Raw genomic sequence first — 26,165 nt, 5'->3', positions numbered from 1 at the left:
GTTTCAAAAAACAGGTGCAACCCTGGAAGCTCTTACTCATCTAAGTCAAGAAATTTGGAAGAAAGCTACTTGGCCAACTGACTTTAAGAGATCCATATTCATGCCTATTCCAAAGAAAGATGATCAAACAATATGTAAATTGTTGAACAATAACATTAATGTCACATTATAGCAAAATTTTACTGAATATAATTCAAAAATAGCTGCAACCGCACATTGACAAGGAATTGACAGCAGTTCAAACCAGATTCAGAAGAGGGTGTATAATGAGATATCATTTCTGATGTCAGATGGATCTCTACTGAAAGCAGAGAATGCCAGATAGATGCTTACCTGTGTGTTATTGACTACATGAAGGCATTAGACTGTGCTGATCATAACAAAATATAGATACATTGCAATTCCAGAACACATAATTGTGCTTATATAGAGCCTCTACAGGAATCAAGAGGCAATTACTTGAACAGAACAAGGGATACTGTGTGGTTTAAAACGCTGTGTGCAGCAGTGTTGTACTCTTTCATCTTGTATATTCAATCTGTATGCTGACAGATGATCAGAGCAATTGGGCTATATGAAGAAGAATGGGGCATCAGGATTGCAGGAAGACACATTAGCAACCTGAGATATGCAGGTGATATAACCTTGCTTGCAAAAAGTGAAGAAGAATTTGAAGTACTTACTGATAAAGGTAAAAGACTACAGCCTTCAGTGTGGATTACATCTGAACATAAAGAAAATGAAAATCTTTACAAATGGGGCAATAAGCAACATCTTGACAAATGGCAAACTAATTGAAATTGTCAAGGATTTCATTCTTCCTGGATCAACTATGAATGTCCAGGGAAGCAACAGTCAAGAAATTAAATTATGTATTGCACTGGGTAAATATGCCCAAAAGATCTCTTTGATATTTTAACAATAAAAGACGCCACTTCCAGGACCAATATGCACATTACTTAAGCCATGATCTTTTCATTACCTCATATGCATGTGAAAAACGAACAAAAAAACAACCGATACTGTCAACTTGATTTCCTATTCCTAGTGACCCTGTAGGACAGAGTAGAACTGCTCCACAAGTTTTCCAAGGAGCACCTGGTGAATTTGAACTGCTGACCTTTTGATTAGCATCCAAGCTCTTAAGCACTATGCCACCGGTGCTCCATGCATGTGAAAGCTGGACAATAAAAAATGAAGACTGAAGAAAAATTGACATTTTTGAATTGTGGTGTTGCTGGAGAATATTGATTGTACCATGTACTGCCAAAAGAAGGAACAAATCTGTCTTGGAAGAAGTACAACCAGAATGCTCCTTAGAAGAAAGGATGGTGAAACCGTGTCTTACATACTTTGGACATGCTGTCAGGAGGGGTGATCAGTCCCTTGAGAAGCACATCATGCTTGGTAAAGTACAGGGCCAGAGAAAAAAGAGGAAGATCCTCAATGAAATGGACTGACAGAAGCTAGAAAAATGGGCTCAAAAATAGCAATGATTATGAGGATGGTGCAGGACACCTCAGTTATTTATAAGGTTGGAACCAACTCAATGGCACCTAACAACAAATTATAATTAATACCAATACAGCAGATTTATCGTGCAGGCATTGAAGTTAATATTAATGCAATTAAACTGGAAAAATATGTAAACAAAGATCTTTCAGGTCATCGATATCCATTATTCTAGTTCTTTTAAATCACAGGAAAAATATGTTTTTTTGTTTTTGTTGTTTCATTTTCAGTAGTACCTCTCTTGTTTTCCTCGTTCTTAGTACTGTAATTTTAACAAGCAGTTATCTATTCAAAACAAATAAAGTTTCTTTAATTAACTTTTTAATTTTTAATCTACCATGGCCTACCATATGAAGAAATATATTCTTCTTTGTATCGATAGGCATTTTGCTCCAAGAAGCTTCTTTCTTCATTATGTATTCTTTCTTCTTCTATATCATTTTCTTCTCTTCCAACATGATTTATGAATTAGGAGTGGTTCCTTTTGTGCTTGTCTAAGCAGGTAAGGGTAAGTTAGCTTGCCAAGAGCTTTGAATATATTTCCTACAGTTTTGCCAATAGTTCAGCGTTGCTTATTCTTTTATCAAGCCTCGTACTTTGAGAGCTTTAGCTGTTATTTTACATGTTCCCTTGATTTAAGAATGGCCTTCTTCCGTTTGGAGAACTCTGATTTTAAGGGTTGTATATTAAACAGGAACTGATGGAATATCAATTGAGATGTTTCAACAAATTGATGCAATGCTGAAAGCAGTCACTTACCTCTGCCAAGAAATTTGAAAAACAGCTACCTGGTGAACTGACTGGAAGAGAGCCATATTTGTGCCCATTCTAAAGACAGGTGATCCAACAGAATGCAGACATTATCGAACAATATCATTAATATCACAAGCAAGTCAAATTTTGGTGAAGATAGTTTGAAAATTGTTGCAGCAGTACATCAACAAGGAACTGCCAAAAATTCAAGCCAGATTCAGAAGAGGACATGGAATGACGGATATCATTGCTGATGTCAGATGGATCTTGACTGAAAGCACAGAATACCAGAAAGATGTTTACCTGTGTTTTATTGATTGTGTAAAGGCTTTCGACTATGTGGCTCATAACAAATTATGGATAAAATTGAGAAGAATGGAAATTTCAAATCACTTAATTGTGGTTTTGTGGAACCTGTACATAGAGCAAAAGGCATTCCTTTGAACAGAACAAGGAAATACAGCATGGTTTAAAATCAGGAAAGGTGTGCATCAGGGTTGTATCCTTTCACCCTACTTATTTAATCTGTATGCTGAGCAAATAATCCGAGAAGCTGGACTGCAAGAAGAAGAATGGGGCATCAGGATTGAAGGAAGGCTAATTAACAACCTGCAATATGCAGGTGACACAACCTCGCTTGCTGAAAGTGAAGAGGATTTCAACCACTTATTGATGAAGATCAAAGACTACAGACTTCACTGTTGATTACATCTCAACATAAAGAAACAAAAATCCTCACAATTGGACCAATAAGCAACATCATGATAAACAGAGAAAATACTGAAGATTTCGTTTTACCTGATTCACAATCAGTTTGAATATACCATGGACTGCCAGACGAACAAACAAATTTGTCTTGGGAGAAGTGCAGCCAGAATGCTCCCTAGAAGCAAGGATGGTGAGACTTCTTCTCATGTACTTCAGACACGTCATCAGGAGGGACCAATCCCTGGAGAAGGACATCATGCTTGGTAAAGTAGAGGATCAGCCAAAAAGAGGAACACCCTTAATGAGATAGGTTGACACAGTGGCTGCAACAATGGGCTCAAATATAACAAGGATTGTGAGAATGGTACAGGACAGGGGCAGTTTTTAGTTCTGTTGTATGTAGGATTGCTGAGTTGGAACTGACTCAACAGGACCTAACAACAACAAGAAATATTAAACAGTGAAACTATAGGATATATACCTATATGTCTATCTTTATCTATATGTTCTGATTCGCCTAATCATACCTGGTGACTGCCTGAGTTACCAGTGAAACTGATACATATACTTCAAAGTCTCTCTCTATTTAACAGCTTCAGTTTTAAAAGTGTGTTTTAAAAATGAAGCATTTTTTATATTAAATATTTATCCACCAATTTCCATAGTTTCACCTCCTACTTCTTAAACTGCTTACCTTGCTTCTCTTTATATTTTTCCATAGAAATTATCGCTTTCTAACATTTTATGATTTAATTCTTTACTTTATTTATTGTTCCCTTACTGTCTACCCAGCAGTGACATGTAAGCTCTAGGAGAGCAAGCCGCTTTATTTTGTCAATGGTGCATCCCAAGCAAGGAGAACAGTGCCTGACATAGAGTAGGTACTGAGCACTTGTGAATCCTGTTTTGTGAATAAGTGAATCCTGTTTTGTGATTGAAGAAAAGGGACCAGCAAGTGTAGTATTTAGTTCTACGCAAATTTGTGCTTCAAATATCTTTTTTTTTTCTTGCGTGTCCTCATGCTGAAGCCCTGGTGGCGCAGTGGCTGAGAGCTTGCCTGCTAACCCAAAAGTTCAGCCACTCCTTGGACACCCTGTGGGGACAATTCTCCTCTGTCCTATACAGTGGCTGAGTCAGAATGGACTTGATGGCAACGGATTTGGTTTTTTGGTTTTTGGTCCTTAGGCTACCTAAATTGAATTTTATCACTGTAAATGTATTGATAAATCAAGATATGAAATTCATCAAACAACCACAAAAGCATTTCCTGCATTCAGGTGGTAGTTCCATGGAATGAATGTACTCCCTGACATCAGTTTTGTAACAATAGAATTCTATAAATTATTGAATTGACTGTTGATAGTTGACATGATACTTTTCCTTTTTTTAATTATAGAGGTCTGTAGTTTGTAGTCAACTTTCTAAAAAGCAGTCGACGTTGCTAAGGCTGCACAGCTAGTGCCCATTTTTTATGACAAAATTTAATGTAGGAATTGTATTTGTAAATTATCTTATAATTTTAAAATAACTTCAGTTAAATTTTGGCTATTTTTTTCTTTTACAGGTGTTATTTTTTACTTTTTTTTAATTGTCCTTTAGATGAAGGTTTACAGAGAAAATTAGCTTCTCATTAAACAATTAATACACTTGGTGTTTTGTGACTGTGGTTGCCAACTCCGAGACCTGTCAACACTCTCCCCTTCTCTACCTTGGATTCCCCATTACCAGCTTTCCTGTCTGCTCCTGCCTTCTAGTTCTTGCCCCTGGATTTGTATGCCTGTTTAGTCTTGTTTTTTTTCTTAGGGACCTATCTAATCTTTGGCTAAAGGGTGAATCTCAGGAGTGACTTGAGTACTGAGTTAAAAGTGTGTCCAGGGGCCATACTCTGAGGGTTTCTCCAGTGTCTGTTAGACCAGTAAGTCTGTTTTTTTTTGTGTGTGTGTGTGTGAGTTAGAATTTGGTCTGCATTTTTCTCCAGCTCTGTCTGGGACCCCTTACCGGGGTACTGTCAGAAAAGTTGATGGTGGTAGGGGGGCACCATCTAGTTGTGCTGGACTTAGTCTTGTGAAGACTGTGGTAGTTGTGGTCCATTAGTCCTTTGGACTAATCTTTCCCTTGTGTCTTTGGTTTTCTTCATTCTTCCTTGCTCCAGAAGGGTAGGGACCAGTGGAGTATCTTAGATGGCCACTCAAAAGCTTTTAAGACCTTAGACTCTACTTACCAAAGTAGAACATTTCTTTATAAATTATGTTATGCCAGTTGTACTGGATGTCCCCTGAGACCATGGTCCCCAGGCCTCAGCCCAGTAATTTGGTCCCTCAGGGAGTTTGGATGTCTCTATGAAGCTTCCATGACCTTGCCTTGGCTGTGTTGTTTTTTAATGGAAGTTGAGAAACAAAACATAGGTCCATGAACATATGGTTCTACATAAAGTTTCAGAGGTCAATAATCTGACCTAATACTTGCAGTTTGTTGTTAAGAAAAGCAGTTGAGCTCCTCCAGGTTGAGTTAACAGAAGTGTGTTGAGGTATAAGGGTTTATCCAAACCAGGCCATGTTACCTTGAGAAAGGGAAGCCAGTGCTGACTGTACAATATAGTAGTCTTTCTACATACATCTATGCTAATTATGGCTAAAGAATTTCATAGTCTAGGAAGAAATGTAACCCTCTATTATCAGATTTTCTCTTCAAAAAGAGAGATATAATCTAAAATAGTACTGTATTTGTTAATGGAATTGGGTCCAGTATCTCTTTGAATGAAATAATAGTACCATTCATGAACTGTGATTAATTTTTATAATGATGTTTCAGAGCAAATTATACATTGCTTAAACCGTAGTGGCACAGTGGATAAGTTCAGCTTCTGACCAAAAGGTCAGCAGTGAGAATCCACCAGCCGCTCATCGGATACCATATGGGGCAGTTCTACTTTGTCTTTTGGTATTGCTGTGAGGCAGAATCGGCTCGGTGGCAACAGGTTTGGTTTTTGGTTTAAACCATATCTGGCCCTGATTTTTTATGGTAATTAGAATATGTGTATCTTCTTCAGCTCTGTTTCCCAAAGAATTGTTATTTGTGTTTTACATTTTTTTTTTTTTTTCTTTAAGGCAGTTAACGTCTGTTGGTCCTGACTGATGTGGGCACATGAGTTCTTTTTGTTTGTTTGTTTTTTCCTGTCTTCCAGAATAATATATCCTTTATTTGTGTGCATTACAGCTGTCACCTATGTACAGTCATGGGAAATGCTCCTGTTTCATCTAAGTATTCCTTTTGTATTAACATGTCAGTACTATGGGGTTGACTATGGCACTGAGAATACAGAGTAATCTTTCTATAAAAATTTTTATCTAAAAATTTGATATATGCTTACTTATTTCTACTGTTGCAGATTGAGAGACACGACAACTGTGCCTATGACTACCTAGAAGTTCGAGATGGAACCAGCGAAAATAGCCCTCTGATAGGGCGTTTTTGTGGTTACGATAAACCAGAAGATATAAGATCTACTGCCAATACCCTGTGGATGAAGTTTGTTTCGGATGGAACTGTTAACAAAGCCGGATTTGCTGCTACTTTTTTTAAAGGTAAATGTGAAATAATTTACATGTGTGAGATTTTCTGCGTCAGGGATTAAAGATGGTATTTATGTTTGAGGTAGAGGAGAACTAAAGTATTGAAAGTTGAAGAATGAACTGTTCATAAGGATATTTAGGTGGTTTTTGATGAAAAAAGGTTATTAGTAAAACACTAGAATATGGAACCTTGTAACAAATTGGATCTCCATTAGGATACTCTTCCACCTCCTGTTTTTAACAAAGATTCAAAATAACAAAACATGAAAAGCAATTTGCAAACAGGGAAAAAATATTTGCAATACATGCATTTAATAAAGAATTCATAATCAGAAAAGAGTTTACTGATATGTAGCTCTTTAGTTTATTTCAAGATCACAGATTTTCTAAACCGCTCTTTACAGAATAGTGACCCCCTGCTACATTAAAACAACAACAACAAAAAAACTAAACCCAGTGCCGTCGAGTCGATTCTGACTCATAGCGACCCTATAGGACAGAGTAGAACTGCCCCATAGAGTTTCCAAGGAGCGCCTGGTGGATTCGAACTGCCGACCCTTTAGAAGTAAATAATTCATGGCCTCCTTAGCAGAATATTCTGATGCATAAAATATCTTTTTGACAAAGAATTATTACTTATCACCTTTAATTTCAACTGCATAACTGAATTTTTGTTGGTGTTCATGCTCCTTATTTGGTATTTATTACTGAGGTAAAAAGAATGCTATTTTAAGGCACATTAAGTGTGTCATTGTAGAGTAAGACTTTTTAAGGGAGGAGAAAACAAAATTTCCTCTATACTGATTGTTATAAGAAGAACAATGTATTCAGTTGTGCCGTGTCACAATTTAGAATGATAAATGTTCATGATCTAAAGTACAGTGAACTTACTGGGAGAGTTACATAGTATTGACCATATGAATTGAAAAACAGAGTATTTTGGTACTTTTACTACATATAGTAACACTATATGTAGTAAAAGTATTATAGGTAGTAGAATTATTCTTTAAAATATATTCTATAAGTAGTAAGGAGCCCTGGTGGTGCAGGGGTTAAAATGTTCAGCTTCAAATTGAAATGTCAGCAGCTCCATGGAAGAAAGATGTGGCAGTCTGCTTCCGTAAAGATTACAGCCTTGGGAACCCTATGGGGCAGTTCTCCTTTGTCCTATCGCGTCGCTTTGAGTCAGAATAGACTCAATGGCAGTGGTTTTCTTTTTTTTTTAATGTGGTAAAAGTATTCTTTAAAATGTACACTATACATTTTACCTTTTCTTTGTGTGCTGTATTTCATGGTAAAAGAAACATGCTCTCAAGATTATTTCATGTGATAATTACATATTTTGGCTATTAAAATGCCTTTTGTAGATGCATTATTTCATTTCTTCAGAGGATATTGTTTACTATTTGTCCCACTCATTAGTTTATTCCTGAAGAGTGTGATTATGGAGTACCATGTCATATACATTAAAAATTGTATATTTTTATATATATTTCATATATTTTTTTCTGTTCTTATTTACATATAAAATACCATATGTAAAACCCTGGTAGTGTAGTGGTTAAGCGCTACGGCTGCTAACCAAGAGGTCAGCAGTTCAAGTCCGCCAGGCGCTCCTTGGAAACTCTATGGGGCAGTTCTACTCCGTCCTATACGGTCGCTATGAGTCGAAACCGACTCGACGGCAGTGGGTTTGTTGTTATATAGTTATAAGAAACATGTTGTTGTTAGGTGCCATTGAGTCAGTTCTGATTCATAGCGACCCTAAACATGGTATTATTATATTTTCTGGATCAAAATGTATATACAAGAGACATTGAATCCTTTTAATTTTTTTAAATTATATTTACAACAATATATTTCTTAATAATGACATTTCCTTAGAGCATTTTTCAGGAAATATCTGGTAAACTAGACTATGAATTAGCAAGTGAAGTTATGGTTTTTCAGTATGTTTTTCTATTACATTCCGAAAAATATCTGGGTTTTAATAATCTCTGTTTGACCAAGAATTCAGACAAAAAAAAAAAAAATCACACACTGTATCCATGATCGGGTGATTTTCACTCAGCCATGCCACAGGTTTCTAGTCTTTCTCTTCATTTTTATGCAATTCTTAGTTGGCGGCAACAGAATTTGTGTACACCATTTATAAAAAAAGGGCTTATAAATTGCTGCTGCTTCTTTAATGAAAAAGTCAATTGTTCCAGTTTCATTCAAAGCTACTAAACGTCATCTTTAAATAAATTAAAGGAAAAAAAGTCCCAATATTTAAAAACAAGATACTCTAGTTCTGTGACTATCCCCTTCTTTATAGAGGAAGACGAGTGTGCCAAACCTGATCGTGGAGGCTGTGAGCAACGGTGTCTGAATACCCTGGGCAGTTACCAGTGCGCCTGTGAGCCTGGCTACGAACTGGGACCTGATAAAAGGAGCTGCGAAGGTACTATTTGCTCACGTCCTTCCCTGCTTGGATGTTCCCCTCCCCGTTTCTTTCCTTGGTGTGTTCTCATTCTCTCTCTTATTCTCTTTCCCTCTTTTTTCCGTTTCTCCTATAATAGCCTCTTTCCTCATCTAGTAAGACTCAATTCATAGTCACAGTCAATGTGAGACCTTGCTTGGATCCCTGTTATAGAATCAGTCCTTTCCTCCTTTGGTTAACAGAGCACTTTGTGCGTGTGTGTGTGTGTGTGTGTGTGTGTGTGTGTGTGTGTTACCATCGAGTCGATTACAACTCATGCAACCCTGTGTGTGTCAGAGTAGAACTGTTCTCCATGGGGTTTTCAATGGCTAATTTTTTGAAATTATATCACCAGCCCTTTCTTCTGAGATGCCTCTGGGTGGACTCCAACCTCCAACCTTTCAAATTATCAGATATATAGAAATAAATATATCTATTTATAAGGAGTCCTAGTTGTGTAGTGATTAAGAGTTCGGCTGTTAACCGGAAGGTCAGTGGTTCGAACCCACCAGCTGCTCTGAGGGAGAAAGATGTGGCAACCTACTACTTCTGTCAAGATTATAGCCTTTGGAAACCCTATGGGGCAGGTCTACTCTGTCTTATAAGGTCTGTATGAGTTGGAATCAACTCAACAGCACTGGATTTTGTGTATCTATTTCTATCTCTGTCAATATCTAGCCCCCTGCATATCCATTTAACCATCCATCATTTATTTTTATCTTTTTCTTAGCGTAGTTTATGGGCACATCTGCTTTATTGAAGGGAGAGGACCTGAATTTGACACATCTTTTTATCTCCAGCATCTAGCACGGTCAGAGAAAAAGCAGGAGCTAAATATATGTTGTATGAATAAATGGTTAATTAAACAGCATTTTGTCATGTTTACCTACATTTCCTGTTTACATTACGAGACTGTCTCACATTACATTTTGTTACTATGCCCTATGATCTCTTCCTTCAGAATTTAAAGCTGGCTTTTTTCCATTTCCCCTGCCTCCACCCTATTTATTACAGTCTTCTCCCTCAAACGATGAACAACACAAATTAGGTGATCTTCCTGCATCCAGCCTGTTCCTCCCTTATTTGTCTCTTAAAATTTCTGCTGAATTAATTGCCGTAGAACTTGTAGCCATTTAAATTATTTATATTTATGTATTTAGTAGTTTGATCTCTCTCACTGAAACGTGAGCTCCCTGAAAATTACCACCATGTTCTCTGCTGTATCTGTAATGGGGGGATAATAGATGGTGAAGGTGGGGAAATTATTTGATTCATGGGTAACTGGCACACCTATTGGTGACCTATTAAAAAAAAAATCAGAGACTCCATGTTTCTTCTTAAAAGTAGAACCCTTCTGTTTGGTTTTTAAAAGCCTCCATCCTACCTATTAAACTACTAATCCTCTCCCTATGCTCGAATAAAATAGACACAGTTATGAAGACAATAGAGTATTTTTTTGAAAGAAGACATTGTATGCCAGACAAGTATAAAGTAACAAAGCCATTATTTATGTGTAGCTTCTAGAAAAAAATATTTTACTTTATTTTAATTTACCAAAAATTAAAAGTACTGATATTATTTTTATTATACTTATAAATGAGGCAATATAATGTGTATGAACACATATGTATTCATATATACATATAAAGGTGGTTAAAATAAAAACACTAGCTACCTCTAATCTCTAGGAATTATTAATTATATACAGTATATGTGATTTTTGCTTGGCTTGATTTTAGATACTCTCAGTTTGCTAATTTTACCATTAATTAGAATCTTCCCTAAGTACAGAAACATAGGTAGTACCTCTTTTATCTATATTATATTGAAAAGGGAGAAAAATTCAAACCAGTTTCTCAAGTGTTTTTTGGAATAGCAAATATACTGTATATTACCTGCTAGCTAAGGTAACGAAGACTTGAATGTCTTTGAAAGGAGAGTTTGAATAAATAAACAATCGATTTGGGTCTTCTTCTTTTTTTTTTTTTCAGACTATATTGTGCTTTACGTATATATTTTCGTTAATTTCCACAACAACCCTATAGTGTAGCTATTATATAGCCATTTAAAATATAAAACTGAGACCCACTTTTCTTTGTATTGCCAAACTTTAAACTGATCTAAAAAGCCGCAGTACAGTGGTAATTTGCTTATCACATAAACTACAAACTAACCCGTTATAAATTGGATGAAACCCATTGCCATCAAGTTGATTTTGACTCATAGCAGCCTATAGGACATAGGGTTTCCAAGGCTATAAATCTTTATGGAAGCACACTGCCACATCTTTTTCCCACACAAATTGGATTAGGTAATGAAAATAGTTACATTAAAGGATAAAGAGCTATGAAAGAGAACTCAGAGACTGCAACTTTCTGCGTTTGCAAATCCAGAAGATGGTTGAAATGTAATGCTAAGATGTTTGGGGATCGATGGAAAGGTATTGAGCAGGTGTGATTTTCTTAATAAGGGAATCTTTTTTCTTTTCTTTCCTTCTAGCGGCTTGTGGAGGACTTCTCACCAAACTTAATGGCACCATAACCACTCCGGGCTGGCCCAAGGAATACCCTCCTAATAAAAATTGTATATGGCAAGTGGTTGCACCAACCCAGTATAGAATTTCTGTGAAATTTGAGTTTTTTGAATTAGAAGGCAATGAAGTAAGTGAACAATAAATATAATTTTTTCCTATTGTGTTTTGGTAATTCCAGAGGCAAACTAAAAAGCAAACAAAAAAATGAATGCATTTCAGAATTGTAGTAGTATAGATGTTGTAGAATTTTTTTTTTTTTTTTGTCTACTACTCATTTCTGAAACTGCTTACAATTTTTGTTGGGATTGGATAGTATTTTGGACTGTTCCTGGGAGATTGAAATTACCCAGAGGGTGCTTTTTCTCACTGTATTTAATATACACTATTTTCTTGATTTACTAAAGAACTGTGAATTATTTAGGGTCTTTTTTTTTTTTTTTTATGTCACATAGGCTTTTACAGGAAAAACAAACCAAAATCCACTGGTTGAGTCATAGCAAAAATATCCATTTGGGTGAAGCTGGTGTATTTTACTTATGGAAATGGTATATTTTCATTATATAAGTAGTTTATTATTATAAAAGTGTTCATGGTTCATAAAAGGAAAGACTGATTTTTTAACTTCAATAAAAAATGCAATTAGTTTTATCTTTCATGAAATATGCAATTTTCTGTCAGGTGACCACTTTTAAACAAGTGAAATCGTTTATTTGAAAATGCCTATGTGCTAGTACACACATACCAAATTGAAATGGAATGCCAAGTCTAGACTTGAGAACATTGGGGAATGTGTCGTTTGTATGGTCAATGCTGGTTTAATTCCAGAAAAAAAAAAAAAAAAGCTACAAGTATTTGTTTTGTTTTAGCTTTCCTTCTTTCTTTTATTTTCTTTATTCTAATTCCTTTTCTATCATTTCTTCCAACAACTTTTTCTGTGTTTATTTTTAAATGAACATGATTCACAACTTCTAAATATGATTAACTATTGAAAATACCATTGCTTGGGTCAGACATATCTTAGTTCTCATATTAGTGGTCCTCATTCATACAAGGGTCCCTTACAAACTGTAATGTATCCCAGAATTCTTTAATTTACTATGCTGTTACTGTATGGAAGGCTGTATTTGGTGTATTTTCATAGTTTGATAGTTGCTTAAAATTTCTGAGCAAAAACGTGACTTATAGAATACCAGATTAAGGTTTAAACTGCTTTATTTTGTTAATTATATTGACATCTGAAAGAAAAGTCAATGGCGGACAACTTAGCCTTAGGGCATTCTCCTGTATTATGTTAAAGCCTTCCCTAAACAAAAATTGCAGTTATAACAAAGTAGATAGAAAAATTATTTCATTTTTCCTAAAACATTTTGCTTATTTACCACCTAATTAATATCACAAGAACCAGTAATTTGAGTTGACATGTTGCAAAATACAGCTCATGCCCCAGGGTTTAATCACGTGCATTGTTAAACTTTGCTAATTACACATTTAGGTAATAAGGTCATTCATGCAAGATGTGTTCTTTAAAATGTGCCCTATAGGAACTTTGGAAAAGTGTATTATGGAAACATCTGTTGGTGGCCATAAAATTACTTAAGAATACCTGGCATTCACTTTGCTTCTTCCATTTTGGTGTTGTTGGTAAATTACATATAAATCAGAATGCGTCTGCATCATTTTGGTATAAACGCCTGTCTCATTCCACTGAATACAGAGCCTGTTTGTTTGGATTGCGGCAAGCCTACAGAGTAACTCCACAGTTCCTAGCAATTCAAAGAAATTAAGAACTATCTGTGCTTTTAATAAGTTTGAAAGACCAATGATCCTTTTTATTGTCTACCAGTGTCTGTCTTTCACTTTGAAAGTTACTAATGGTGCCATTCTGATGAGAATGTAGCGTTCGGGAGAGACAGCATTGGACTATGCCAGACTCCATTCCTCTTAATCATTGCCCTTCCACGTCGGGAAAGTGTGATTTCTGACAAATTATATAAACATTTCTGAACCTCAGTTGTTTTTCTCTACAATGGAGGGGATTATTACTGTTGCTTACGGTTGTTTCATAGACTAAATGTACCAAAGTTATGCAACTCTTTGTGAGCATTAATTGAAACAGTACCTGAAAAGTAGTTTCATAGTTCCTAGCGAAAATCTAAAAATTAAAGAAATAAAATGAAAGTAAGCTTGGCTTTCCTTGTGACAATCAGAAACCATCACCTCAACAAATATCTCTTTTTCTTTTTGTAATTTTTGGAAAGATGTACATGCTATAAATACATACAAGTATGTATTTGCATACATATTTCTTGGAGATATTTAAAGCAAAATTCTTCTCTAGCTTTTTTTTTTTCCATGCCTCTGCCTCATGTTTGAACAACTTCCTTGGTTTTTTTTTTTGTCACTATTGTTGTTATACCTGTCAATTCCAGTTTGATAGCCATAGAAGAAGGAAAAAGCATGATACATTTTTCAAAACTAAATGTCAATCATCTGGTATTCTCAGATCTGGTGACTACAATAACCATTTCTTTTATAGGTTTGCAAATATGATTATGTGGAGATATGGAGTGGCCTTTCCTCTGAGTCTAAATTGCACGGCAAATTCTGTGGTGCCGAAGTGCCTGAAGTGATCACATCCCAATTCAATAACATGAGAATTGAATTTAAATCTGACAATACTGTATCCAAGAAGGGCTTCAAAGCACATTTCTTCTCAGGTATGAATATGTACCTGCTGCATGTATGTATTGAGGGCCTTCTTGGTTGTTCCGTGGTAGAATTCTCCTCTTCCATGCGGGAGACCTGGGTTCGATTCCCTGCCAAGGTATCTCAAGCTCATCTACCACCCATGCAACACTGGAGGCTTATGTGTTACTGTGACGTAATCGAGTTTCAGTGGAGCTTCTAGACCGAGACAGACTAGGCAATCTCCTCCTGGAAACCGGACAGTGAAAATCCTCTGGATCACAAAGTCCAATCACATTGTGCATGGGGTCCCCACGTGTCGGGGACTGACTCAATGGCCACTAACAACGACAGCAGTGTGTATGTCACAGATTTTCAAGTCAGGCTGGTTGAAATGGTATTTTATCTCATCTTTATAGCTTTCTGTAGGTGTAATTTGGAGGAACATAGAATGCTTGACCATCTATCCTAGGTTTAACACTTTATTAGTTAAAATGAGGATGTTCATAAGAGGAGTCCTGATAAAAAGTAGTTCCCACACACCTAGATGTTGTATAAAACATAATCAACTATTATAAAGGATGGTACAAACACAAAAATCATTGTAATTGTATTTTCAGTGACTTCCCTCTTTACAAGTGAATAGGTTGCTGCCAGACTTCTAAAATGTAGCAGATTTTTTTCAAAATAATTAATCTTTGCTTTTGATCTATTCTCATTTTAGCAAAGTATCTTTCATTCTTACTATTATTGAGCAACATACTTATTATTATCATTGTATTTTCATTCATTCATATCATTAGGCCGATATTAAAATTAAATTGCTTCACCTCATCTCTGTAGAAATGATTATTGTAAAAAACCCGGAAATACAGAAATGCTGCTTTTATTACAGGTTATACATTATCAGACATATTTAATGGTTGTTCTGCATGTATTTGGAATTTAATGTTTAGTTCAACCCACTCAAAGTAAAATTTCTCTTTGAAGGAGCTGAAATTCGGTCAAAAGTTTTAAAATTGTAAGCAAAATGTATGGAAACACCAGTGCGGTACCCTATTTTCTTGGTGTCAGAATCACTTCTTTATAAAAGTATCATTCTGAAACTTCAAAATAGGTGAAATTGAAATAACCTTTTCATAGCAATCTGTTCTGCTTTTCAACATGGCAAGCAATTTAAAGCAACTGATTTCCAATTACGTTTTAATATTAGGTAATTTGGATTGAGTTAATTCAAAGTCCATTTATTCCAGTCCCCATGTGTTTAAAATTAATGAGATTTACAACGTCCAGGGTTTGTTTGGGGTTTTCAGCGTAATTGAAGTTAATGGTTCACAAACTCCATTGAGGTCCAAGTCATACACAAAAGTACATTCAAAATAAATGGAACTCGACTCCCTTGTTCTCTTCCATTCACCCAGATTTCAGCTGATTTAATTACCTTCTAAATTTTTTTCCTGGCACTCATTTAAGACTTATGTTATTTAAAGAAAATTTTAATGAAAGGAAGCCTTTCTTAGACTTCACTTTTTATAATTATATATTTTATGAGTTTTAGATGAAGCAATGGTTAGATAGAGATATGACTATTACCTTAGAATCATCTAAATACTTATAAAAGTGAGATTATGAAGTTAATAAGTTGTGTCATATTAATTATTCATATTTTTTAAATTTAGTCGTAAATTTTATTTAGTAATTCTTTTTAAAAAATTCTTTGAAGACTACATATGGTGCCTACAAAGTATGATTAAATTCAAAGATGCCCAAAACTTTTAAGTTTGGATAGCATACTTATAGGAGTTCCTGTGTAGGTAAATGGTTAAATGCTCAAGTACTAGCCGAAAGGTTAAACTCAAGTACTATTTCAAGGGTTTGAATTGACCTAAGGGTGCCTCAGAAGAAAGGCCTGGTGACCTGCTTGTGAAAGGTCGTTGTTGATGTCGTTAGGTGCCATCAAGTCAATTCTGACTCACAGTAACCTTATGTACAACAAAACGAAATACTACCCAGTCCTGTGTCATTCTCACAGTTGTTTTTGTGCTCAAGCCCCTTGTTGCAGCCACTGTGTCAGTCCATCTCGTTGAGGGTCTTCCTCTTTTTTGCTGACACTCTGCTTTACCAAGCATGATGTCCTTCTCCAGGGGCTGGTCCCTGCTGACAACCTGTCCAAAGTATGTGAGATAAAGTCTTGCCATCCTTGCTTTTACTGAGCATTCTGGCTGTACTCCTTCCAAGACAGATTTATTCGTTCTACTGTCAGTTCATTGAATGTTCAGGTTGATTGTGGATCCAAGTAAAATAAAACCCTGACAACTTCAGTCTTTTCTCTGTTTACCATGATGTCATTTATTGATTCAGTTGTGAGGATTTTTGTTTTGTTTATGTTGAGGTGTAATCCATCCTGAAGGCTGTTGTCTTTGATTTTCATCAGTAAGTGCTTCAAGTCCTCTTCACTTTTAGCAAGCAATGTTGTGTCATCTGCGTATCACAAGTTGTTAATGAGTCTTCCTCCAGTCCTGACAAACTGACAGACTCGTGGTGGGCTGAAAGATTACAGCCTTGAAAACCCTACACAGCACAGTTCTACTCTGACACACATGGGGTTGCCATGAGTTGAAATCAACTCCACAGCAATTAACAACAGCGTATTTAAACATGCAATCCACTTTCTGATGTTTTGCGCTAGAAAAAACATTCCAAATGATAATGATCCTATAGGACAGCGTAGAACTACTCCACAGGCTCTCCAAGGAGTGGCTGGTGGATTTGGACTGCCAACCTTTTCGTTAGCAGCCGAGTTCTTAACCATTGTACCACCATGAAGGTACTATTTATTTTGTATCGTCAGAACTATACTCTTGGAATATAAGGTATGCTTCTTTAATTCTTTTAATACAGACATTAAAGCATATATAGATGATGTTCTCAAGCATGTGAGAGTATAAAATCTTTATTCTTACCTCTATGTAGCTATGCTTTGTAAAATAACTGAGTACTTTGGTGAGTACTTTAAACCATAATAGCTAATTTCCATGTAAATCATATTCACTGGTAGAAATCATCTTAGGAAAGAGTCTCCTTTTGTCTGTTTTCTGTATTCATCAATCAGTTAGGTGACAATACTTCATAAAGTGTCTAGCCTAGACTGTTTGATGGTGAGTAGGTAGTTAAGGTAAGTAAACTGAACAATGAAGTTCAAGGGGGGCAGGAGTTATACACCAAACTCTCATATTATAGCTGCCATTTTTGAGAACTTATTATGCAGGCATGCATTATTTCTTTTAATAAAAACATCACATCTGTGATATTCTAATTGCTATATTCATTGGTCTGATGAAGAAGCTGAAGAATTAAGTAAATTGCTCAATATCACAAAGTATTTAAACCTCAATTTGTCTTGCTTCACACATTTTATAAATCATAAGAGCTGATCTCACCTTTTGCAAATGGCATTCATTATGTGCCACATTCAGCATCTTTAAGACCTGAAAAACAACAGATATATTTCACTTCTTCACTAGATTATGGTTTTTTAAAGTCCAAAATAGATATCATTATGTATAAATTTTCAGTGTTTACTTCTCAATGCATCGAAAAGTTTTGGCAGTTTGCCAGGTTCATTATTTAAAGTACTGTGGCTTTGGATGAGTAAATGGACCTATTTTACACTCAATTTTCTGGGAATTTCTGTTAGTGAGGAAGATGTTTCCTCAGGAAAGAGAAAGATAAAAACATTATGTTTGTAATAAAAAGCTGGAATATTACTATCAAGAGATAGTAACAAATAAGGACTTAAGTGATAATTATGATTGTTCTAATTATGATAATAACACAAAATCATAATTTACAAAAGAGTTTTCATTTTGACTAATGGACCACAACTACCACGGCCTGCACCACACCAGCACAGTTAGATGGTGCCAAGCTACCACCACCAACTGCTCTGACAGGGATCACAATAGAATATCCTGGATAGAGCTGCAGATAAATGTAGAACAAAATTCTAACTTACAAAAAAATCCAGACTTACTGGTCTGACAGATGCTGGAGAAAGCCCAAGAGTATGGCCCCCAAACATCCTTTTAACTCAGTACTGAAGTCACTCCTGAGGTTCAACATTCAGCCAGAGATTAGACAGGCCTATAAAACAAAAGGAGACTAACTCGTTTTGGGCAGGAGGAGACAGGAAAGCTGGTAATGGGGAACCCAAGGTCAAGAACTGGAGCGTGTTGTCAGGTCATGGGCTTGGCAACCGATGTCGCAAAATAATATGTGTATTAATTGTTTAATGAGAAACTAATTTGCTCTGTAAACCTTCATCTAATCTAAAGCGCAATAAAAAAGTTTCCATTTTAATAGATAGATTCTATTTACATTGTAAATATCTTAGCGTTCTAATAATGCTTTAAGTGAATTAACACATTATCATATTACAAAGCAAATAATTCAGGACACTGTATTTATTTGAAAGCAAGTATATAAACCAAATAGATACTGTACATCACAATAAAACTGAAAAGGAATTTTATGTTAATACTTATTATTGGGAAGACTTGAAAAATATATTAATAACAAATTATTTAGAAAGAAATTTAACATAGGCATCAAAAGACATTAAAATTTTCTGTTTGCTTCAGAAATCCCACTCTTGGGACTCTTTCATAAATATGCAACTCAAAATTTGAAAGAAGGTTTTCAATGTAATGTGATAGTGACAGAAATTCTTCCATATAGGGTCACTATGAGTTGGAATAGACTCAACGGCATGCAATGGTGCAACAGATGTATAATTGTAAATTAGTTTTCCACTTTGTGGCTTCTTCTTCACTATAAAATGGTTTAATGATACAATAATGCAAAAAGTTACATTGGATTTATTAATGGAAACCTAGACACAAAACCATTTATGAACTGTATGAACAACTAAGCATGCAGGTAAAAACAAAAATGCTGAGAATATTCGTGTTATGATGGAAGATGTTGTATTATGGTTTTTCTCCAATTTCTCTTAAACAGTTTTCCTCTGATTTTAATATAAAAACAACTTTAGAAGAAAATAACGTATATTATATATCCATCTATCCGTTACCCCCAAATATTTTTGGATTTGCAAAAAATTTCTCATAAACTTTGATCTCCTTTGAGAAAGAAGAGATTTTTTGGAAATTCATCCCCTATACTGACTAGTACCTAGTAGAGTTCCTGATTCAGAGTGGATTTTAGTGAGGTATGTTGAATTGAGTTAAATTTTTAATTACCTCATTATAGACAATTAAATAAATATCTCACTATACTGTGTGTGTACATCAAGAGGTATTTTAAGGAGACTTAGCCTAAATGGTCTGTTATAGCCAGTGTTCTAAAAATTTCAGAAGTAGTTATGGCTTAATGATAGAAATTAAATGAGGAATATAACATTTTCAGCTGTTTTTCCACATTCTTTTTCTAAGAAAAATTGCTAAGAAATTCAGTAATAATAAGAAATGACATTTGATAAAAAGTTACTCAATATTATTCAGAAAGGAAAACTAAAGAATAAATTCTAGCTTTCTTGTAGTTAGTTGATTATCATGCATCAAGGAAAAAGAACAAATATATTTAAAATGTGTGTATGTGTGCATATATATATATATATATGTAGATATACGTATATATACATGTATATATACAAGAGCCTGGTTGCACAGTGGTTAAACATTTGGCTGCTAACGTGTAAGAGGTGGGCAGTTTGAATCTACCAGCTGCTCCTTGGAAACCCTATGGGGCAGTTCTGCACTGCCCTATATAGTTGCTATGAGTCAGAATCAACTCGATGGCAATAGTTTTTTTTTTAAAAAAAATAGTGAAATAATATAGTATTATTTCCAATATACAGTTATATAAAAATAATCTCCTAGAAATTTTACTTATTTTTGCACCTGTCCTCAAATTTTAAATAAGCATTTTATTGACTTGGTCAAGAAATGGAATTGGAAGGATAACTAAGAATTTGTAAGCAGAATAATAAACATCAATAATTCGTGTAGCTTCCATGTTTGTAAAATTAAGAAAATACATATCAACTTTGGTTAAATATCATATAAATTATTTATGAAAATTGGCCATAGCTTAAAAAATTGGAAGTTATTGTATTATACATTAACTACAAGTCCCTCTACAAAAATCAAAGTGTAACATACTGTGCTGATTCCAGGGTACACTTGAAGAGTAATATGATGAAGGTTATAATGAAGTTACCTTAAAGCAAATAAGGAAATTAGGAATATCAAATAAGATTATTTGTACATTATGCAAGTGGGAATATTTATTCAACTTTGTAATCAATTCAGAATATAGTTATATAGACAATTTTCCAGAAGATAACTAATCCAACAATTTATTAGTATTTTCTTGGCCCGAATGAGGTTCATTATTAGAGTAGCAATAATGACTTACTTTACATGATGATAAAGCCAAACTTTTTAAAATACAATTTGTTGTTATTCAGAATATACACAACAGAACATACACCAGTTCAACAGTTTCTACATGTACAATTCAGTGACATTGATTACATTTTTCAAGTTGTGCAACCATTCTCACCTTCCTTTTCTGAGTTGTCCCTCCCCCGACTAACATAAACTCACCCCCTAGGTTCCTATCTAATCTTTAGAGTTAATGTTGTAAAGTTAATCCCATATAGATAGACCTTAAAAGAGCATAATGCTCAAGGCAGACATTCTTTACTAGTCAAACTTACTTTTATGTGATATTATTGTATTTGAACCTTTATATTGAAATCTACTCAGGTGTACAAAATGCAGTTTACTTACTTATTTTAAGTGATGAGGCACAGTTAGCTGTATTCTTCTCAGAACAAAGTTATTTTTGTCTTTAAAAGGGTTAACATAAAGGAAAAACTAGTAGGATCTTATGCATGTAAATGAGCAACACTCGGAAACTTGACACACTTTTAAAATTTTAATTATAAAGTTCCGTATTTGGGAATAATGTAACAAATCATTTTAGTCAATGAGAGTTGATTATAGACATTCTGCTTCTTTAACAAATCCTGTACCAGTGAACAGTCTTGTGTGACCTCTGCTATAGAGAAACCCATTGTCGTCGAGTCGATTCCAACTCATAGTGACCCTATAGGACAGAGTAGAACTGACCCATAGGGTTTCTAAAGAGCAGCTGGTGGACTCGAACTGTTCTCCTTTTGGTTAGCAGCTGTAGCTCTTTAACCACCATGCCACCAGGTCTCTGCTATAGTGATAATCTTACCTAATACTAGTCACCCATAGGGACAAGTTTAATAGACTCAATGACTTTCTTAGTTAGCAGAAATAGAGTAAAACCCATATTTCCTAATTTTCAGTTCATTTCCGTCTGTTACAAACGTAGAAATTGGATAAAACGATTTGTGAGATTTTCAAGTCATCTGAATCCTCCTCTCACTGTATACCGATACTTGTGTGAAAGCATTCCTCTCGTATGTCATTTCTCTCATGGAATGGTCATAGCTGTTTGTAGAAAAAATTCAACCTAACAATAAAAAAATAGGAATGATATCTTAAATATTAGTATGATTAATCACCAATAGTAACATGGTTAAAACTTTCCTAAATTATTTTGATTGCTGCTTCCAAATTTTCATTGCTAATGACATTAAATTTAAATATTTGCATGTTTATGGAAAGAGTAAATTGTCTCGGTTTTAGCTGTCAGTAGAGTTAATTAGTGCTTTTTTGGAGGTGAAAACCCTGGTGGCATAGTGGTTAAGTGCTACAACTGCTAACCAAAAGGTTGCCAGTTCCAATCTACCGGGTGCCCCTTGGAAACCATATGAGGCAGTTCTACTCTGTCCTATAGGGTTGCTATGAGTCAGGATCGACTGGATGGCAACCAATATACCAGCATTTTCAAAGATGACTATTTATTAGGTGTAAAACCTGGTGGCATAGTGGTTAAGAGCTACGGCTGCTAACCAAAAGGTTGGCAATTCACATCCACCAAGTGCTCTTTGGAAACTCCATGGGGCAGTTCTACTCTGTCCGATAGGGTCACCGTCAGTTGGAATCAACTCAACAGCAACGGGTTTAGTTTGGTGTTGAAATGTGTGTGCGTGTGCATGCATGTGTGCGTGTGCACGCATGGGACTGTGTGTGTGCACTTAAGTATGCATGCACTTGTTTAATTTAGATCCTGAGAAGTTAGTGTGAGATTATCTGCTCAGATGTGTTTCTGTTCTGGTGCATGGACCGTTTACTTCTTTTTCCTACAGATAAGGAAGCTTTCTGCAAAGAGAAACTTTTTATTTTTGAATCTTGCAAGGACTTGATACAGGTTGCCACTTCAGTTCCTTCCAGTATGTATTATTCATAGACTGATGGCCTCTGATTGTCTCAGACGTATGCTATGGGCCTCAGATGGGAAAATGCCACCTCCTTTTCCCCTGATAATGGACCTTTCCTTCATCTGACGTGGAAGAATGGAAAGCAGCTATGTCCATTCAAAAGAAAGGGGCTAATTTCCATCTGCAGAAAATAAATGTTTTTATTTCTATTCAACAAAACATTTGTTTTTATTACTAATAAAGATGAATTTTCTTTGTTTTGTGCCTACAGTATGAAAATGCTAGAAAATTTCAGATGAATTATTGGTAGAATTCTTATATACTAAATTTATTCTGCAGACACTGTGAGAAATACTTAAAACTCTGTGTTCTTCTCCCTTCTCTTTTTCCTTGGATTTTAGTTGTTCAGAATATCTGTAGAGCTTGACTCCTAAGAGAGGAAGGGGAAAGTGAACACATAAATCAATTATGTTAGCTGATAGCTTTTTTCCCTAGTTTGATGACCTTTCATAAATAAGAAGCCCCAAATGCATTCCCAGAATTCATGTATGTTGTGGGTTTTTTTGGGGTTGCTATTTCTCATCAGCATAGATAATTCAAATTCTCATTCACTTTCAATTAAAAGTTTATTAACTTCTATTCACCAAATAGTTTAAAAACAACCATGCTGTATCCACTACTCCCTAAAAACCTGCTGCCATCGAGTCAATTTTGATTCATAGCAACCCTACAGGAGAGAGCAGAACTGCCCCATAGGGTTTCTAAGGAGCAACTGGTGGACTCAAACTACTGAACTTTTGGTTAACGGCCATAGCACTCAATCACTGGGCAACCAGGGCTCCTAAATCTACAACCAAACCTGTTGCCACCCAGTTGATTTTGACTCATAGTGACCCTATATGCAGAGTAGAACTGCCCCATAGGGTTTCCAAGGAGCAGCTGGTGGATTTGAACTGCCAACCTTGTGGTTAGCAGCTGAGCTCTTAACCACTGTACCACCAGGATTCCTACACAACTTCAAATATTCAGTTAAATATGTATCTTTTTTGTCTGCATGATGTAAAATATCTGAGACGTTAGTTTTTAGAATTCCAATGATTTACTGAAATTTTCTATTTTCATATGACTCTTTGATATATGTAGGCACAGATTTATATGCCACTTTGCTGGGCACAATAACTTGCCTCTGCTGCTTTTAGTTATTTTTGTTAGTCCAGTTTTGAATTTTAGCTAATATTTAGATTAACCCATGAATATATTCTAGCAGCCTATTTGCCAACCCATGTGACAATGATTCCGTTAGACAACATCAAATGTAGGAGTGACGGTAGGAGACACTGATCAACTGGGAAAGTAAAAAAAATACATACATTGCGAAGCCAGATCTACAGACAGGGGTTGGACTGCACTGTAAGATAGATAATGATACTGGTGAGGAGTGAGCTTCTTGGCTCAAGTACACACAGGAGACTATGTGGGCAACTCCTGTCTGGAGGTGAGATGAGAAGGAAGAGGACAGAAGCTGGTTGAATGGACACGAGAGACACAGGGTGGAGAGGAGGAGTGTGCTGTCTCATTAGGAGAGCAGCTAGGAGCACATAGCAAGGTGTGTATAACTCTTTGTATGAGAGACTGACTTGATTTGTAAACTTTCACTTAAAACACAATAAGTTAATTAATTTTAAAAAATACATACTTTGGCAACAATGACTATATAAAATCTCCGCCTACTGCCCTCCTTGTCTTCTTCCTCCTCTTTCTCATTCTTCTTGTGACTGTTATTTTTCAAGCACAACAGAAATATGAATAATTGACTACGGAAAGCTATAATAAAAACTATTGGCTTTACTTTCAATTTTATTTCTCTTTAGTTATCTTGACCACAGATCAAATTACATTCTAGCAAATCATATGGAAAATTTACACTTAGAAATATAAGCCAGTGACTTGATATTTCCACTAAAAAAAGTATAGATGCTGGTAGTGTTGCACATATTGTAATATTTTTATTATGAAATAATTATGGGCTTAAAAACAATACTAAACAATACTAAATTGTTTTCATATTTGTATTTTAACATATTTATATTTCTCATGTAAAACAGTCCAGGCAGGTATGTAGTATATGCAAACAGCCCACACCACCACAGTTTTGGTCACTAAGCCGTTCATCAGCAATCAATTGCAAATGTGAATTAATGTTCTCTGAATTATGTTGTTAACATTTGTTAAGTATTCAAACTACTCTCAAGTCTGGTTGACCTACACTACAACTAAAGTTTACTCTGTTGGGTCATACTTATATACACCCAACAATCATTACATACACATTTTCACAGGAAGTGCGTTTCTATCTCAGAGTAATTCTTGTACTAGAAACTTCTGAATTGGCTCTTTATATCTAACAAAGAGAATGTGCATTTCTGCATCCTCTCTTGTGGTGGAAGTATTTTTTTCTGAAGCTTCTTAAGTAAAGAGCTTCTGGAAAATCACCTTAAAGATAATAAGTTTAAATCATTTACCCCTTAACTGCCTGAATTTCAAAATGCAGACAGGTGACACCACGGTGATAGGAAGTATGGTTTACCATTCACCCATTCTGGAATATTCTATATTGTACTTTTTTTCTCTATTAGTATCCATATTAAGTATTAAAAGAGTGATGGGAATGTTAAGGATATATGTCTGCTATAGGGTATATAAATTCTGACTCTGTTAGCTTCTTAAAGCTTTGAAATTGCCCGTATGTGTTTAATATGCTCTGATATTGCCAACACATGAATACATGTCGTTAAACATTTATGTGCTATATCATGTAATGAATCTCCAAAAGTGGAAAATAGATGCATCCTTTAAAATTATCAGATTTATTAGATTTTTTAATAAAAATGTTTTCCCTAAGCACATTTCCATAGATTAACTATTGATTTGATAAAAATAATGGATTTGAAAATATTGATTGATAAAAAAGCAAAAGTAGCAAGCTTTGTGTATGACCATGAACTTAATAGTTCTCAGCAGAAAATCTAAGTTGATAGCATAAATTTTGGATTCAGCCTAACCTCTAGTATGACTGTAATGTGTTCTTTTTGTTCTCTATGTTTGGGAGTGATGGAAGTCTGAGTGATGTGCTGTCATATATGTGTGTCAGGAGCAAACCGCCAGTTTTGACTTTCATGGACAAGTCAACCATGGAGTGACACCTGAGTGAAATAGTGCAGTGGCTGATGCTTCTCACTGGATTGACTGCCTGCTAATTCTGTTTGGCTTTTTTCCCTGTAGTGAATTTGTTGGCTCGCTCTTAAAGCTCATATTTCCTATTCTAACCTCTATTTTATTTCCAGCACTCTAGAAACCCTTCAGGGGAATTATCTATTAATAAACAGGTCTGCCAGATTAGATTTGTTTAAAATATATAAATTAAGTTTCTTTGTTGGAATAGTCTAACAATGACTTTTTCTGTCTTGCAATGTGATGAAATGTCCAGATTAACTAATGCTAAGCACAATTGCAAAGTTAATAAAAAAGAAAAATCAACTACAGTGTATTACTGAGTGATTTTTTTTTTTAAAGTGATTACACACAAATCTTGGAAAATTG

The 26,165-nt window shown here is 35.2% G+C and overlaps 1 protein-coding gene across 1 annotated transcript in view; it reads left to right on the top strand.

Moving 5' to 3' along the window:
- The window catches only part of TLL1 (tolloid like 1), a 253,243-nt gene that overhangs the window by 190,456 nt on the left and 36,622 nt on the right, over window positions 1-26,165 (top strand). The window contains exons 13-16 of the mRNA XM_064273593.1: window positions 6,362-6,557; window positions 8,863-8,988; window positions 11,506-11,666; window positions 14,076-14,256. Of these exons, the coding sequence (XP_064129663.1) occupies window positions 6,362-6,557; window positions 8,863-8,988; window positions 11,506-11,666; window positions 14,076-14,256 (664 nt within the window). The remainder of the gene's footprint in view (window positions 1-6,361; window positions 6,558-8,862; window positions 8,989-11,505; window positions 11,667-14,075; window positions 14,257-26,165) is intronic.

This window comes from Loxodonta africana, chromosome 21, assembly GCF_030014295.1.
Source record: "Loxodonta africana isolate mLoxAfr1 chromosome 21, mLoxAfr1.hap2, whole genome shotgun sequence".
Classification (NCBI taxonomy): domain Eukaryota; kingdom Metazoa; phylum Chordata; class Mammalia; order Proboscidea; family Elephantidae; genus Loxodonta; species Loxodonta africana.
The sequence above is the reverse complement of the archived record's forward strand: the minus strand, read 5'-3'. Positions and strand labels throughout refer to the sequence as shown.